General features: G+C 46.1%; 1 protein-coding gene across 1 annotated transcript in view; it reads right to left on the minus strand.

The window, feature by feature from the left end:
- LOC149281239 (cGMP-dependent 3',5'-cyclic phosphodiesterase-like) overlaps positions 1 to 18411 on the minus strand; it is a 252062-nt gene that overhangs the window by 12401 nt on the left and 221250 nt on the right. The window contains exons 13-16 of the mRNA XM_089499528.1: positions 17489 to 17557; positions 16116 to 16243; positions 15295 to 15406; positions 11648 to 11687 (exon numbers count right to left, since the gene is read on the minus strand). Coding sequence (XP_089355654.1) covers positions 11648 to 11687; positions 15295 to 15406; positions 16116 to 16243; positions 17489 to 17557 — 349 coding nt within the window. The remainder of the gene's footprint in view (positions 1 to 11647; positions 11688 to 15294; positions 15407 to 16115; positions 16244 to 17488; positions 17558 to 18411) is intronic.

Here is an 18411-nt window from a genome sequence, read left to right on the forward strand (position 1 = left end):
AATGTATCCACTATCATTCAAAAGTTTGGGGTCACTTAGCTATGTCCTTGGTTTTGAAAGAAAAGCTCATTTTGTCCATTAAAATAACATGAAATGGGTCAGAAATCCAGCGCAGACGGGGTTAATGTTGTAAATGACTATTGTAGCTGGAAACGGCCGATTTTTTATGCAATCTCTTCATAGGCATACAGAGGCCCTTTATCACTCCCATCACTCCTGTGTTCCAATGGCCCTTTATCACTCCCATCACTCCTGTGTTCCAATGACCCTTTATCACTCCCATCACTCCTGTGTTCCAATGGCCCTTTATCACTCCCATCACTCCTGTGTTCCAATGGCCCTTTATCACTCCCATCACTCCTGTGTTCCAACGGCCCTTTATCACTCCATCACTCCTGTGTTCCAACGGCCCTTTATCACTCCCATCACTCCTGTGTTCCAACGGCCCTTTATCACTCCCATCACTCCTGTGTTCCAATGGCTCTTTATCACTCCCATCACTCCTGTGTTCCAATGGCCCTTTATCACTCCCATCACTCCTGTGTTCCAATGGCACGTTGTGTTCGCTGACCCAAGTTTCAGTTTAAAAGGATAATTGATGGTTAGAAACCCTTTTGTAATTATGCTGCAGCCAGAAATGTCCTTTATTTCCATGAAAACAGCTCAGTGACCCCAAACTCTTGTACGGTAGTGGATATAAGACACACATTCTGGATACAAACTGCTGAAGCCGCGATATAAAAGTCCAGCACATCATATGACAGTTTTGCGCGTCCTCTAGATTGATGTGAAGCGCCGGCAGACCTGTCTGAAAATGACATTTTGACAAATAGTTTTTCCCCCGTCTTCCAGATGGCCGGGCAAATCATTCTTATCTACTCTCTGATCATACGATCCGGCCCACGGAGCGCTCAGAACATTTGGAAACGGGACGGATATATTTCGGGGCAGGTGTCTGGGGCTTAACTATGCTTTTTAGGCACTTAGCGTTGGCTAATGCCGGTATTTAAATAAAATATAAAGATGTTGAGGCCGGTGCTAGCCTCGTACATTCCCCCCTCGCGCGTGGTCTCGGACTAGAGATCTATTAGTATCGAGCCGGAATTATACGATGACACAGACGTAGAAGTATCCGGCGGGCTCGCGCGTAACGTTAGTCATGGGGTCTGCATTTCAGAGATGGAATGCATTAGGCAATATTATTTATATCAGCTCTCATTCCAAATGCACGCCTGATGAACGTATGTATATATTTAGGGGTCACCAGGTCTCCAAGCACCACGGGGTTCCTTTGGACAGCAAGTCTCTTTTACTTTTGATCTATACTTTGTCCTAGATTTGACCTAACAAGTGTATCGAACAAGAGATTTTTGGCTTGCCCTAAGGGTTAATACGAAGAAGGGCAGCCCGCAGTAACGTGGCCATTGCTTGATTTAACTCAGCCGGCCCCAAAAGCTTTGATCTTCAAGAGGCGAAACTAAAGATTAAGCCTCTAGGACCGGTGTATGGGAAAAGTTCTTGTGCGCATTCAGACGTAGTGCTTTATAATTTCTTTTTTTTTTTCTTACTCCCGGGACCCAAGCATGAATCACCGCAGGTCTCGAAGTCAAATAGTAGCTCAAATTAAAGTTTTCCAATAAGAGGAATTGCCTGCCGGCATCGGGAACTCTTTTACTAAAACAAATAGCAGCCGACGGGAAGGTCATCTCCATGATGTTTCACCAACGCATACGTGCCCGACATGGAGAACCACGCAAGGGGCAAGTATTTTAGTAGAAACTCGCACCAATATCACGTATTCTTAACCCGTAAAGTCATCTCATCCAGCTGTAAATCCATGGCTGGCTCTTCCGACTGATACAGGAGCCGCCATCTTTACCAGTGCATTTTGGATAGCCATTGGTCGTCGGAAGAACAGTCCCGATGATCGATGGGCCACCATGGACCATGTCTGAAATGCCTGCTCCAGCCTGGGGCAATGGTGGAAAGGTCTAAGATGGTTTTTAGTCCCAGTGGGAATGGCTGGAACCTGTATTACTGGTATCCCTGGGGGTTGTTATTTGACCTTCAGAGTGGTCTCATCACCGTCCCAAATCTTCGCCTCTCATGGGGACAAAATTATTTGTCCCCGTCCATAACTTTCCTTCACGTTCTGGTGGTTTCCTGGTGGCTTTGAAACGAATAGTGAGAAGAATGGACGTGCGCTCACGACAATCGCATTAACATTTATGCCACGTTTGCCACGACAGGCAGAATGAAATAAATCTTCACGGGACAAACATCGGCTTCTTTGTGTACTGCGCACTCCCTCTTCCTCCCCGGTCAGTTTATTCCTGAGAGGTCCCATACGATAAACGTGTCTCTAGCCTTCCGCTAAATACGTGGCAATGACAGATATGTTCCTTATTTGTCACAAATTGAATCTTAATCATTCAAAAAGGTTATTAAAATGTCACCCGGCGTGGTTCTAGCAGGTTTCATCCGCTCTTCGCCTTGTAAGATTCCCTCGGCAGAATCGATGCACCTTCTCGGTTACCAGGTGACGGTCTGGTAATTGGAGTCCAGATGAATTTGTCTCCTTTCGTGCCTCTAAATGAATAGTTTTGATGGAATCTCACAGCTTTCATCGGGAAGGTTTACCGTTGACGCTATCTGTGATTATTCATTTTAATTATTTTTGTGTATAACCGAGAATGTATAAAAGTAATAAGTATCGTTCCAGGAGGTGGCTCGGTTGACCTAGATAGTTTGGTTTCAGTTCCCTCGCTTCACTATTCATTATGACCAGGCATGTTTCTCCAACAAGAAGGACTGAGCTGGCCCTGTATAATGGATAATTCAATGGGTGAGGAGACATAGCACTTTTGTAACTATCCATAATACGGGGTAAACCAAGCTCTTCCTATAGCAGAAGCTCACTGGGGTGGGACCTTCGTAACGTATAGTGAAGTGAAGTGAAGTGAAGTGGCTTGTTGTTCGTTGATGGGATGCGTTCATTATCAGAGACACTTTTATCACAAGTAATCGACTCGCAGTCACCACTAACATTGTGATGGAAAAAAATGAGATAAAATGTATCACTGTATCTCAGTACCTGGAGTATTTGGCCCTCGGGGCGAATCCTATGTTTGCCCCCCACCCTTCACAATTTAAAATGTAAAAACACTCATACTCTCACTCACTCTTACACACGTTGTATCACACTCTTACACTCTCACCCTAACTCGCTCTCTCTCATGCTCTCTCTCTGTCGACCGCTTCCCTGTCCTTTTTCCCCCTCTGCTGCAGATTTGCTTCTTCTCTTGTCTCGTCTCCTTCTGTCTTCTTTCACTTCTCCCCGTGTCTTCTTTCTTCGTCCTCTTCTCCTTGAACCAGGCCTCCCAGAGCACTTCCGCAAAAGGGAAGAGCCTCTGGGCACACACTCTTCTCTGATTGGAGGAACTGGGGCAAGGCTGCCCCCTGGCTCCGCCCCTTTGTGTTAGGACCCATAGAATCCGGAATAATGAAGACAAATTCGCGGAATAAAAGAAGCGTCTCTGCGCCTCTCTGGTTCCTTCTGCTGTAGCTTCATTTCCTTAAGATGTTGCCCTTGTATTTGCCCTCGCAAGGGGCAACAATTTTACACACAACGCTTTGGCTCACAAGGCACAAAGAAGTCCCCAGACATTCGAGGCAGATTGAACCTAGCGCAGCCCACAGGCGTTTTACGGGTGAAGAGCTGGATAGTTTAACCCTTTCTGTGCAACATTCGCACATGAGTTATAATATACGCAAAGAGTTATATGATTTACCTCCTACATATTCCCACTCCGTTTAGCGGTTTGTGCTCATAAATCACATCTGGGTAAGGGTGATGCTGTCAGGATGGACTAGAACACTTATGATCAGCACTCCGAAGACATTCTTAAAGTGAAACATTAACTAGAAGCAAATAAGCCCGAAATAAATTACCCTCTTATCAGGTTCTCTACTTTAAGGTTTATTGCCGCTAAAGATAATGTATACACTGCCCTTCGAAAGTTTGGTTTCACTTAAATTTAGTCCATCAAAATTACATAAAATAGATGAGAAAGCATTTTACTAGAAGAATAATGTATTTTTTTAACAGTTTAACCCTTTCAGGAACATAAGATTTTCATACCCTGAGGACAGGAGTTTTTTTTTTTTGTATCAACATCGTTTATTGACAAAGCAGATAATAAAATGACAGTGGACATATCAAGTATATCGGTACAAAGCAAGTCAAAAGTAACATGAGTACACAGTTTCACAGGAGCATATAAGTATGGGTCACATAGCGCCAGAGAATACATCGAAAACTGCAATAGGCAGAGGTAAAGAAACCGAGCCACCATTATCTGTAACAACAATACAACCCAACAGCAATGCAGTGAGCATTAAAGTATCATTATAGCAATACACATGTTACAATGTTGTTAATCCAAAATAAACAGTGAGTGGAAAAAACAAAAACAAAAAACAAACAAACAAAAGAACATAACCATGCTCCAAGGAAACAACACATCTGGAAACAAAATGTAGATTCGCGCAGAAAGCCCGAAAGCAGAAGACTAGGAGAATCCCGAGCGTAGCATCGATCCACCAGCCACATCGTGAGGCGGTCGCAGCTAGTTGCGGAAAATAGAGGTCCAATATACGAGGAGAGGAGACGAAAGTCGACCATGGGAGCCATTTAAGCCCATTGGCATATTCACGGCCCTGAGCAGAGGCCACCAGGTCCTCCATGTGAGAGAGAAAGTTAACCCTCGCTACCCAAGCAGATAGTGGGGGGGAGCCGCAAGTTTTCCAGAATCGGGGGATAACGGCCTTCGCCGCCTGGAGCAGGTGTATGGCCAATGATTTTTTATAGGAGGTGAAGGAGGAGTGCGTGTGGTGTAAGAGGAGACCCTGGGGAGAGGCCACGCAGTCGGGATCTATAATATCCTGAATGACCTTCACTACAGCCTGCCAAAAGGGACGGATATCAGCGCAGTCCCACCATATGTGTCTATAGGTGCCGTCCTCGACCCCGCATCTCCAGCAAAGAGGGGAAACCTGGGGGATAAAACGATGCAATTCAGCCGGAACTTTGTACCAGCGAGACAGGAGCTTGTAGTTACACTCCTGGACCAGACTGGCAATGGCACCTTTGTGAGTGAGCTGCAGTATTTTGTCCCATTCAGCATCAGACAAGGATATTTGTAAGTCCCGTTCCCACAGACTTAAATAAAAGGGCTTAGAGTGCCCATAGGCCTCCTGCAACAGAGCGTATAGCCGAGATAACAAATGAGCGGGTTCAGAACCCAACAGGCAAAGTTGCTCAAAGCCCGATAAAGGCCTAGTGAGCCGGGTGTCAGGCAATAAAGAAGAAATATAGTGCTTGAGCCCATGGTATGCTAAGGACAACTGGAAGGACGGTGCACGAGGGTGTAAGAGGTCTGCAAGGGAGCGGAACGTGCCCGACTGCAAGACGTGGCAAAGCCGCAAGGTCCCTGTCCGTGTGGAAGTAATTAACCGAAGCACGTCCTGAGGGATATGTATAGGCAAATCAGGGTTGTGTGTCAGTGGGAGAAGCGGGCTCGGGACGGAGGTGAGGGCAGTCCCCTTCGCTACTCTACGAAAGGCCTTCAAGGTGGCCGAAATAGTGGGGTGATAAGGGAGCGTGCAACCCCCGGAGCCATGTGACAACCAAGGGGCCGCCGAGATATCGGCGACAAAAAAGAGTTTTCCAGTCGGGTCCAGAGCTTGGGGACCGCTATCGACCATTCCACCACTCTACGTAAGTGGGACGCCAACCAATACCACTCTAGGTTCGGGAGGGCCATACCTCCGTGCATTTTGGACCGAGACAGGTGATTAAAGGACAGACGAGGAATCCTCTCCCCCCATACAAAGCGCATAAAAACCCTATGGCAGGCACGGAAAAAGCTCCTGGGTAAAAATACTGGCAAACATTGAAAGAGATACAGAAATCTTGGAAGGATGTTCATTTTGATTACCGCTATACGGCCAAACCAGGAAATATGGGGTACGGACCACCTGCGTAAGTCTTGGGTTACGGTAGCCAATAATGTGGAAAAATTTAGTGGAATAACCTGGGAAAGATTGGACGGGATCCATAAACCCAAGTATTTAAAGGCCACGTCCTTCCATTTAAAAGGAAAAGAACGGGACAGGTGCGAACGCAAATCGTCAGGAATGTTGACGCCAAGAATTTCCGATTTCTGTAAATTAATTTGGTAATTAGAAAGAGTATTAAAACGTTTTAATTCCGAAATGATGTGGGGCAAAGAAACAGAGGGGTTGGTGATCATACACAGCATGTCATCAGCATAGATGGCAATTTTGTGGGTGGTGGAAGCAATGGTTAATCCAGTGATCAAATCATTATCCCGTAGCGCCTGAGCCAGGGGCTCCATCGCCAAAATAAACAATAATGGGGAGAGAGGACACCCCTGGCGCGTGCCATTCCGCAGGGTAAAGTGCTCCGAAAGGATGCCATTAATTTTTATGTGAGCAGAGGGGTTAGCATACAAGGCGGTGAGTAGGTTGAGGAAAGGGCCCTGGATGCCCAACTTCCGCAATACCCTAAACAGGAACACCCAGGAAACCCTATCAAACGCCTTTTCGGCGTCCATAGAGACCAAGGCGTAAGGTACGTTGTGGGCGCGTGCATACGCGATGAGATTAAGTGTGCGGATCGAATTGTCTCTGGCCTCCCTGCCCGGCACAAAACCGACCTGATCCCTATGAATAAGGGAGGGGATGTAGCGTTGCAAACGAAGAGCCATCACCTTAGCTAAAAGTTTTATGTCCGTATTAATCAAGGATATGGGGCGGTAATTAGCACACAATTCCGGATCCTTGTCCGGTTTGAGGATGACCGAAATGTGGGCGACATTGGACTGGGGGTCAAGCTGCGCTCCAGCGGCCAAAGTATTGAAGAGAGTGACTAAATGCGGGCCCAGAACGGGAAAAAACTTTCGGTAGTACCCAGTGGTAAAGCCATCTGGGCCAGGGCATTTGCCACGGGGGGTGGATTTTAACGCTGTCTGAATCTCATCCCCAGTAACAGTAGCGTTTAAAAAAGCTGACGCGTCCCCGTCCAAACGCTGGGGTAAAAATTCCCTTAAATAATCCTCAATGCGACGTAAGTGGTCAGGGGTACCGGCGGCCGGGGGTGTTAAACCGTAAAGGGCCGTGTAATAGGAGTGAAAACATTTGGCAATGTCATGGGATTCATAGTGAAGAGATCCGTCTGGGGATCTAATTTTGGGGATATAAGTGGAGGCTCTTTGGGCACGCAAAGCTCTGGCCAGCAATTTACCTGATTTGTTCCCCCATTCATAGAACAATTTTCTAGTCAAAAGAAAATGGCGTTTTGTAGTGCTATCTAGAAGGGAGGCCAGTTGTTCCCGCAGAGCACGCAATTGGGTCAGAATCTCAGGGGCCAATGTGAGTTTGTGCGAGTGTTCCAATCGGTGAATCTTACGTGTGATGTCGAGGATAGAGGCCAATTTTAACCTCTTGAGAGTGGCACCAAGTTTAATCAGGTGACCACGTATTACCGGTTTGTGGGCCTCCCACACCACGGGGAAGGGAAGCTCATCTGTAACATTATCCTGGAAATAATTGCGGAGATGCGTTGTAAAATCCGCAACATGGTGGGGATTATCTATTAAATTATCATTCAATCTCCAACACCAGTGTTTGGGTGAACGAACCCGGAGGCGTAGTGTGAAGTGTGTCGGGGCGTGATCACTGAGGGTTTGTAAGCCGATGTCAGAATCGTGTAGATGTAGAAGGTGGTGGTGGGAGAGAAAAAGGCTGTCAATCCTTGTGTAACGGTCATGAATGTGCGAATAATAGGTATAGTCCCTAGCTGTCGGATGCTGTGACCGCCACGTATCAATCAACTGGTGGAGGTGCAGGGCCCGTTTAACTTTCGTAATGTTGGAGTAGGGAATGGATGAGGTGCGTGCGGAGGAGTCCCTATGCGGATCTAAAATCATATTTAAGTCCCCCCCAAAGACATTCAGACCATCCTGAAATGAACCAAACCGATTCAACATGCCACAAAGGAAAGAAGACTGATTACGATTAGGTGCGTAAACATTACCGATCGTGACCTTTTGGGTACCAATGTAACATTTCAGGAATATAGCCCTACCCTCAGGATCCCTCCAGAAGTCCAGGAGTTGGAACGGAATGGATTTATGGATAAGAATAGCAACCCCTTTAGTTTTCGAGTCAGGGGCACTTGCCAAAAAAGCGTGTTGGTAATATCTATTGGTCAGACGAAACTCCCTGTTAGCTTTGAAGTGAGTCTCCTGAAGGAGAGCAACATGAGTTTTTTGGAGTTGTAAAGTGTATAAGACTTTCGATCTCTGTTGGGGTTTATTCAAACCTCTAACATTGAGAGAGGTAAATTTGAGTATGTCAGGTACCATAAGGCGAACGTCTGGAGGAACCCCGCTGGCACAGTGTCATCCCTGGAGCCAAAAAGAAAAGTAAGAAATAATAAAAGAAAACAAGAAAAACCAACCACAAAAAACAAAACATAACAGTAAATGTATGCAACGATATTAGATGCCATAGCATCGAGTATTGAGCCAGACGACCTTGGGAAAGGTCGAAATCCTGTGCCTGAACCCAACGAACGGGTCAAGCCAGTAGACTCTCGGGGGGTGGGCAGAACTGCCCGTTAGGAGACACCGCCAAAGGCGAGTACGGGAAAGGGTGGTAAAGGGAGATAGAGGAGAAGTATCCCGCTCCATCTAGCCCTAGGAAGACAAGCCCCCCGTAATATGAACAGAACATGGCAAAAAAACACAAATCTATGTGTGCGAGTATACCCCACTGGGGACCGCAATAACGGGCGGTAAACGAGGTAGAAACAGCTACCATGCGGCGATGGGAGTGAAACACCCGTGTACAGGTAAGTGAAAGTGTAATAAGGCGGTGAAACGGCAAAAAAAAACAAAAGCCGACGAGCAAAGGAAAAGAAAAAATACCCTGGTTAGACGACGAGTCAACAGTAGGATGAGACCGCACTGCATAGCGTCCGTGGGTCCCAAGAACAGTCAGGACACAGCCGAAACACCGACGAGGATCCTGAGGAGCAAAAAGATAGTAGAGTACCGTAATCAAGGGGTGTCCTGATGCTTGTGCTTCTTACGCCTTTGCGGTCTGGGAGACCAATCTTGTGAAGGGTCCAGCAGAGTCTCCGGTGCAGAAAATGACGGCTCCCAGTCGGTGACCTCGCACGCCGGTAGACCAAGGTCCTCTGTGAACTGGCGGACATCACTGGCGTGCCGGATGACATGGGTAGCGTTGCCACGGCGGACCAGAAGGGCAAACGGAAAACCCCACTGATAGGGGATATTAGCCTCGCGCAGGGCCTGTGTGACGGGACGGAGCAGTCTCCGAGCCTGCAGCGTGAGTGGCGAAAGATCCTGAAAAATGGTGATAGGGTGCGAGTCCCATAAGCAAGTTGCGTTACTCCTGTAATGGCGCATGATCTCTTCCTTCAGGGGATAACTTTGGAGGCAACAAACAACATCCCTTGGGGGTGCGGATCCCGTAGGTTTCTGACGGAGAGCCCTATGAGCCCTGTCAAGATGGATGAGTGTGTCAGTCGGCCTGTTGAGAATCTTATTAAAGATAATTTGTAGCGTCGGGGCAATCTCCTCATGAGTAACCGATTCCGGTATACCACGGACCCTCAGGTTATTTCGCCGGCCTCGGTTATCGAGGTCTTCCAATTTCCTGGTGAGTTGCACTAGAGCATCTGCCTGGCCCCGTAGCTGGGAAGTCAGAGCGTCAACGGTTTTACAAATCTTTGGCTGCGCGTCTTCCAGAGAGGCCACGCGGTCGCCAATATGTCGTATGTCTGCTTGTATAGCAGAAAGACTCACGTGGATGCCTTGCGTAGCCCTGTCGACAATCGCCGCTATATCATCCTTAGAGGGAAGAGAGTCGAGCTTGTCGTGCCATAGGCGATCTGCCCGGTGAGTGTGAGGTGTCTGCGAGGTAGCGCAATCCTCGTCGGCTGGTTCACTTGCCGGACTCGCGGGAGAAGATGGCGGCCGTTGCGAGGAATCGCGGGAGTCCTGGTCGGACGGCGCGGTGAAGAAGGAGCGCACGGAGGTAAGAGTGGTCCTGTCCTTGGACCCCGATGGCTTCGGGGTATTTAGCTTAGAGTGTTTGCCCATCTCGGGGGGTTTAGCGAAAAACCGAAGCCTATTAACGAGCGTGATGCGCGGGAGCTCAGGACTTATGCGTCCATCTTGTTCGCTGGTCGGCCACGCCCCCCCAGGAGTTTTTGTTTTTATCTTCTCTAGAGAACTTAGGTTGGGTGTTGACATTGACACCTATGGGAAGGGAATGTCTGATCGAGCAATCAGGCATTTATATCGTACAGGTGTACCGGCACTCACGTCGAGCACCATTACACTCGATCAGCCAGCAGCAAGCCATGTCTACCGGCAGGAGAGAGTCCAGGCTGTCATTAGAAATGCTCCTTTTGCCTTTTAGGTAGGTTTAGGTAACTGTTCCTTTATAACCGTGATTGTATAGAGGCCACAAATACACTGTGGAGATATTAATTGGATTCTGTTTGAAGGACTTCTGCATTCGTTACTAGGACACGGACATGAAAACAGCACGTAACTATGTTCTGAAATAATACGGTATTAATGATGGAGGGCTAAAATTACACCCCCTACATTTAACCTCTGACAAATAAAGCTCCAATACATTATGTGTGTATAGAGAGAATGCAAAATACATACGGATTAAAACGCATGCAATTTATTTCCTCGCTTGATTTCTGGTACTGGGGGAAAAAGGTAACCTTAATTTCACTTTTCCCGATATAGCTCCTTAAAGACAAACATACCTCTGCAGAACTCCCAAATTAGGTACCTACACCAGCCATCTTTTAATGACACATATACTGTTCACATTTTCCTGACTCATACCTCCTTAGTGTCCTGTGCAAAGCAAGACAGTCCTGGTTTTTGCCTTTGCAGACAATGGGGATCATTGTCCAGTCCAGAGAGATCCTGATATCCACAATATGATGTCATATGCCAGCATTCTCCTTCAACTTATTGCGAAGGTGTTGGAAGGGAAAGGTAGATGGCTAGTCCAGTCCCCAGCCCCACGTCCAATCACACGCTGCCTCTAATCACACTTCCACCAATAAAAGTGTCTCATTACGGTACGCTGACCAGAACATTTAAAGTGCTGCCCCCTGGAGTAGGGGATGTATAAACTCACAGACGGGAATCCGTTACTCAGTTATACCTCCCACATATTGCAGGGGGCAGCACTTTACACGTGCCAAAGAGTATCCCCCGTAAAATGTATACCTATCCTTGATAAAAGGCTGAACTACCCCAAAACCTGTGTCAAAGGATTCGTACAAGCAGCATGCAAACCCACCTGCCATAGAATTAAACGAGCTGCCTCCTACTCGCTACTACGAACAATTACACAAAACAAAGTGAAAGATAAAGTGACGTTATTCTGGGAGATTTCTGTTATGTCAGTGATTTAACGACACATTGCACAGAGCCAGATCAGCCCTTCTTGCCGGTTCAAGCTCCGGAGAAAGAAAACGCACAAAAAACACAAAACTCACCCAAATGTGTGAAGAGATTCTTGGCCACTTGCAGGAGAGCCTGCGGAAGAGATAAAGACCGGGAGGTTAATTACACGAACCTTTATAACCCAAAAGACACATTAAATGGAAAAAAACAGACACTGAACCGGTCGGCAGATCAGCCCCAATCGGAGAAAACAGAAGCATAAAAAAACCACAATCATTCATTAGTTTGAAACGAATTATTATTATTATTATTATTATTATTATTATTATATTTCAAAAATAATGTCCTGTATACTTACTTTTACAAAAACTGTTGTGTTTCCAGCAATCTATCTATACATTTTTCCTCTTTTCCACTAATAATACCAATAATAATGATATTCACAGATAGCACTACAATACTAATATTAATATTAATAATAATTATAATAATAATGGGCGAGTTTTCAAAAAGCTAAATTAAAGGAAGGCTTTCCCGTTGTGTTCCACTAGGGGGCGCTCAGGGCGCACGCATTCCCATACATTGTTTATAGCCACCTGCGGCATCTGAGATACAGGCAGCTTTTCTGCTACCCATACACACTACGTATAGATTTATATAGCGCCATCATATTCTGTAGCGCTGTACAGTGTATTCCTCATAGACAGGGCCACAGGGAACAGCTCGGGGGTTGCAATCCAATGTTGAATCAAGTCATTGATTCGTGAATTCATGTCGACCTTTGGGGTGACTCTTTCTGGTTCTTCTGGTTCTGGACAGTATGGATGACATACTATGACGCGGCTATATGAGCTACTCATTTCCCCTCTCCGATATGGGGGGAAGATTCCTGGCGCCACCTCTTGGCGTCATGGAACACGTAGAGGAATGTCAGTCTGTCTCGCTGCACAGAGGTTAAAATCCTATTTACTAAGGTGAGGAAGAGCGCATACAGAGCTGGATGGTAGCACGCGCATGCGCATGATCTGCTCGATCGGTGTCTGTTATAGGAAGCAGTACTGGTTATGTTTATTGTAAGAATTCATTAAATGTTTTTACATAAAATGTAACAGAGACGGGTTTAGGGAGATTTACCTGCTTTCTGGATCTATACCCCCCCCCCCCCCCGTGACCTATTTGTTGCTTTTATGGCTTTTATGGCTTTTATGGCTGTAGAACCCTGCGATACCCTCATACCCAGCAAACATTCCGAGCTCTTAGAGGAGGAAAAAGGGACATCAGATAAGGAAAGAGGGGCATCAGGGGAGGAAAGAGGGACATCAGGGGAGGAAAGAGGGACATCCGAGGAGGAAAGAGGGACTGGCCGAACCAAGTATGGACCGTTGACACACCACCACTTTACGTCAGATTTCCTGGGTGCGTTTGGTGTATCCAATGCTGGCAGTTAACGGCTGGAACGTTTGCGAGCTATAAAGATGCCAAACGAAGACAGCTGAGCGCCTCTGATCCGTCTCTTTCATCCTCCGCACATTACCCTGAACGCTGCGAGATCCCGAAGCCGTTCACTCGATCCGCCGCTATCTGCACGCCGGTAATCCTCAGCTTTAATTAGTTTTCCATTAATTCCCCAATTATAACAATTATAAATTCATTTTGGAATCATTACTTATTTTTTTTACCCCGAGCTCTCAAAATACACCTTTATCCTACGAGCTTTAATGAAGAGCTGAGGTCGGCGGAGTTAATTGCGAACACGCTTTCCTAATGAGCCACACGGCTCCGGATCCCCGGCCTGTTCCAGAAGATCCTACAGGTCCGTGGAAACGTCTTGCGTGGGATTATCTCACCCACACAAAACACATCCACTCACCTCCGCCGCTTTCCTTGTCACAGATATTTAAGGTACGGTGACATTTAGCGGGTCAACGTTTCACCCACTATCTCCGTAGGTGTCCTTTAATTCATTGATGACGTTAAGCGCCTTCTCCCATCCCTCCGCAGACAGGGCCTTCACGGAAATTCAAATCCTATAAGTGGGGGTAATAAGTGGGGTAATTAAGTGGGGGTATTAAGTAGGGGTAATAAGGGGCCTACTTGGGGTCTCCCTAAGCTCTCCCATCAGGAACCCTTGAGGTCAGAGAACTCATTAGACTTACTAGTTTTGCCACAGATTATCAAATTATCCCTTACTTTTAAACTAAATATCTCCAAAAACCTACAACGGAACAACGGAAAGCAATAATTGGTTTTGGCCAATTCAATTTGATTTTAATAAAATTTTTGAGGGATCTCCTGAAAGCATCACAGCTCCTCTAGGCCCCCCCCCCAAAAATCCATCGTCAGCTTTTTTTCTGGGCAACGCAAACGTCATGGTTCCAAACAGAACTCGGCTAAACGACCCACAAACTGCTCTGTCTTAGAGGGACGAGAACTTTTACCCAACGGAAGGACATCGAAGGCGTAAGAAGTCCAGTTGGAAGAACTCAATAGTTGGTCTAAACAACGTATCCTGACCTTTCCCGCTGCTCTTCTGGATCCCGAAGGGGAGTGGGATAGATAGTTGAGGTCTCCTCTCTGACATGGCGGTCACGCTTTTCACATCAAGGGCTCGTTCTTTCTGCCCTGTTGCGTCTCTCTCTCTCTCTCTCTCTCGGACGAATAGCTCTCGTTAAAGATCTTTTAGTTAAGTGTCTCTTTTTTCCCCCCTTCTGGTCTGAGTGACAGACGATGCAATTAGCGTTTCCGCTACCCTTCCTGACAAGCGAGAGCCGCAGGGTTTGTTTCATCCTCTGGAAAACTAGAAATAATTAATCTCTCGGCATCGACACTAATTTTCATTAGAAGAGGACTCGGGGAAACGAGTGGCTCCTCGGCCCTCCGAACCCGGCACACGGACTTCTATTCTTCGGAGATCTGCCGCTACACTTTGGGCATCATCTACTAGCAATGACCTCATACATTATACAAAGGGGAGACGTATGGGTCAAAAAATGGTATGTCGGCCCCTTTAACGAGATTAGAACCCCCGACGTTCATCAGAGCAGCTTGTGCCGGCGAATAAAAATCTAGGTTAATGACATAAAAATGAAATCCATTTATTCGGGGAAGTCAGACCAGACGCGGCGCAGGTTGGGAATCTTCATCCCTGGCGGTAACATTCACATTACCGCTCGTAACGGAACCCGGTGCATCCAACAGAATCATAGAACCTGCCGACAGATCGGCCCCATTCGGCCCCCGTCTAGTCTGCCTGTTTCTCCTGCTTTAAAGACTCAAACCTTAATCAGTCATTGATCTCGTCTTAGATTCAGGAGCCGTATGTCTATCCCATGCATGTTTAAATCCCTTCACTGTATTACCCTCTACCACTTCTGCTGGGAAGCTGTTTCACTTATCTACCACCCTCTCAGTAAAGTAAAACATCCTTACATTACATCTAAGCCTCTGACCCTCTACTGTTAGATGATGACCACTTCTTCTAACATCCTCCATTGAAATAAACGTCCCTCCTGTACTTTATGTATTTAAATGCTTCCATCCCACCCCGCTCTCTTCTCTCCTCCGAGGCGGACATATTGAATACTTTGAGGTCTTTTAATAGGAAAAACATGCTTTGCAGTTAGGGTGCAGGCCAAGTTAGATGAAACACATAGACACACGGTGATACACGTAGATAATCTGGTACCTCGCTCTACTCCGAGGTTCCGTTGACTGAGGTCAAGAATAGAAATGGCCTCACCTGGCATTCGCACTTCAGCTTCTGCTCCTTCTGGAAGGCCAGCGTGCTGGTGAGGACCGTCGACGTGTAGCAGAAGCAGTGCTGGATTTTGTGTTCGTCGACTTCGGTGTAACTGAGCAGAAACATAAAAAACGTAGACGGAGGTCAGGGACGAGCGACACCCAAACGTTACTTCCCCCCCCCGGTAACGACTACAGCGAGAAAGGCTGCTTCTAAGGATCAGCGGAGGATACCCGCCATCTTTTTACATATTTTCCATATTTTTTGTAATTATTTCAATCAATTCAATAGAATTAAACAAAAACAGTGATAAAGCGGATTGTTTTAAAAAAAAATAATTCATAATATATTAATTTATTTTATATTATTTTTTATTATATATTTTAATTTATAATTTATTTATAAATTGTCTTATTTTATGGTGAGCTTAACACAGGTTTGCGTATTCGAGCAGCCAATGAGCGACAAGAGTCGTACTATAGAAGTATCCCCTCACTGTATTACCCTCTACCACTTCTGCTGGGAGGCTATTCTACCAGTCTGTGAGCCTCTTGTTTCAGACTATGGCCTCCTCTCCCATCGCTGTTCTTTGTTCAGTGACTATGCTCCTTCTGTACTTAAATGATTCTGTCGCATACAGATTAGACTGATAATTTAACAGATGTGTAAATTACATTATTTGCAGACAGACCTCACTGTTCTCTAAATTGGGATTGGACGGATATGGAATGGAGTTGGTTGAACCAAATATGGCTCCATCCAAGGGATCTAAAAGGCTGCCCCGGAAGCCTGATAATAAACCCTCATTCACCGGCACTCACTTTCCGTCTTGTTTGTTGAACGCACAGGCCAAAGCCACGACTTGTGAGGTCGCCCGGCTTATGACGGGAACACAAAGCATGGAGTGGACCTCGAAACCCAACATGTTGTTCAGCTGCTTGTGCTCCTCCTAGAAAGATGAGAACAGGAGACATCGCGTGAGGACACACAACAAATCTCAAAGTTCTCCTCCAACAGCAAGAATGCCGGAGATTCATTGGCTAAGAATGAACATTTGGTAGCTTGTTCTATGGGCCATACCATCCACCCAAAGTGGACACCTTCCCACAACAAAAGCTATTAAGGGAATGGGTCACTTTCCCAAATCCTACATTTTACATTTCAATAAACTGAATTAATCTATGCAATACTTTGTACAAACAAAAAAACAACTATATATGTTGTAGAAACCGACCTTGTACACATATACCATGGGAGCAGTCATGTTCTCATGATCTGCGTAATCCCCCCGTTACATGATCCTTCCCCTTGTTGACTGCTCCTCTTTGGTGGCAGATAAAGGAAGGAGAACATTGAGAACTGAATAATATTCTGAACCCAATTCTGAAACCTGTACCCCCAAACCCACGGCTCCCAATCCCTTTCTGTCTCCTTTCTAATCCCACGCCAGATGTCGCTTGCTGGATCTGAACAAGCGCTGCGTAAATTGCTGGTGCTATATAAATAAAAAAAATAATAATAATAATTAATCTTGCAAATGGGAAGCCAGTGTTGGGACGTACTTTTGTTATAGGTACTTATAGCTCCTAAACGGTTAATGTCTATTTATCACACACATGATGTAAAAACCCACATGGCTTATTCCACTGGCAAAGAGGAACCTCTCTAAACACCCATAGTAACCTGCGCAAGGCGAGGGAGCTGATACCAGGAAGGCTAATAATAATAATTGGGTTATTAAAGGCCGGGTTCATTAAAAAAAAACCTTATCGCAAACCTCTCGCTGCCTCCGGTAAGAAGGAAAATGCTCTCAGCCTCTTATCTGCAGCCTTCCAGCTTGGCCTGGAGGCATAAATGGGGCATTGGTGATATTACAAGCCCGTAAATAGTCGTATTTCCAGACCGCGCTTGGAAAATAAGATGGGGGGTTTCTAAAGTTACTAATTTATTTTTCCTACCCGTATTTAATGGGGTATACCGTTAACAACTTCTAAGAACAGCCAACCAGTGCCTGCTTTTGTGTCATATTCCAATTAAGCATTCCCAGACAAAATATGAATGAGGCGAAATATTACGTGAATAATTAATCCATGAATGTTAAAGACTATTTAAAATAATACATTTATACACAAAAACATACAAACAACATTATATAATAAATACAATATTTGTTAATTGCCCTGCTGGCACTTACAGAGCTGATGTCCCGCAGAGTGATGGATTTCTTCTTGTCTACAACCTGGCCAAGACGCCCAAATGTCAACTGCAAGGAATGACACGAGGATACAGAATGAGGGCAATAGAAAAGATATTGTCAGAAGCATCACAACGTAACAGGTGTGCCACTCATTGTTATATTTATGGGGGGCATTGGTTTAGGTCCTGAGCCAGGGCAACTTCTCCAACTGATCTATTGCCACCTGTCCTCTGTAGGATGTACCGACCTCTATGGTGCCTATGGGCAGGTTAATTCCCAAATGAGCAAGCAGTGCAGAGCCATTTGCCCAATTGAGCCCCCTGTTCAAGCAATCAAAGAAATGGCACCCTAGGCTTGGTCAACCTTGGTCAGAATACTGGTCTACTCCCCAGATGTAAGTGCAGGGGCAAATCTGCGGGGTCCCTAATACCCCGAGTATAATGGTACAGCAGGACACAATGGGACAAGCTACTTGTGCAGAGATATACTCGGTGAATTGTCCGGTTGTCTCCATTACTGTTCACAGGCAGAAAGGAGACAGGTCCCTTGGCGGCTTTACGTTTTGTTGTTGTGTGTGTTTTTTTTTTAAGATAAGCGATGTTTGGCAGCCGTTCTATACTCACACAAGTTTAATTAAAACGCAGAAAATTTATAATCTCACTGTCTGAACGAGAGGTCACCCAGAGTGGACGCATCGATCCGTGTTCAGACACTTCCTTGGCCGAGTCTCTGTGCAGACAGAGCTGTCTTCATTTGTCTTTGAGTAAATGCCTCGGACCGCGGGGCGTCCAAGCTGGATTGCACACACAGGTCTGATGCCGTACACAGCACGCGATCAGTTAAAAAAAGCACATTTCCCGCATTGTGGCCAAATGTGCCCCCAAACCAACGTTCCCTCTAAGGTGAGCACCGCAGATCCA

Source organism: Sceloporus occidentalis, unplaced genomic scaffold (genome assembly GCF_023333645.1).
Source record: "Sceloporus occidentalis isolate IW3139 unplaced genomic scaffold, rSceOcc1.0.p SCAF_137, whole genome shotgun sequence".
In the NCBI taxonomy this organism is placed as follows: domain Eukaryota; kingdom Metazoa; phylum Chordata; class Lepidosauria; order Squamata; family Phrynosomatidae; genus Sceloporus; species Sceloporus occidentalis.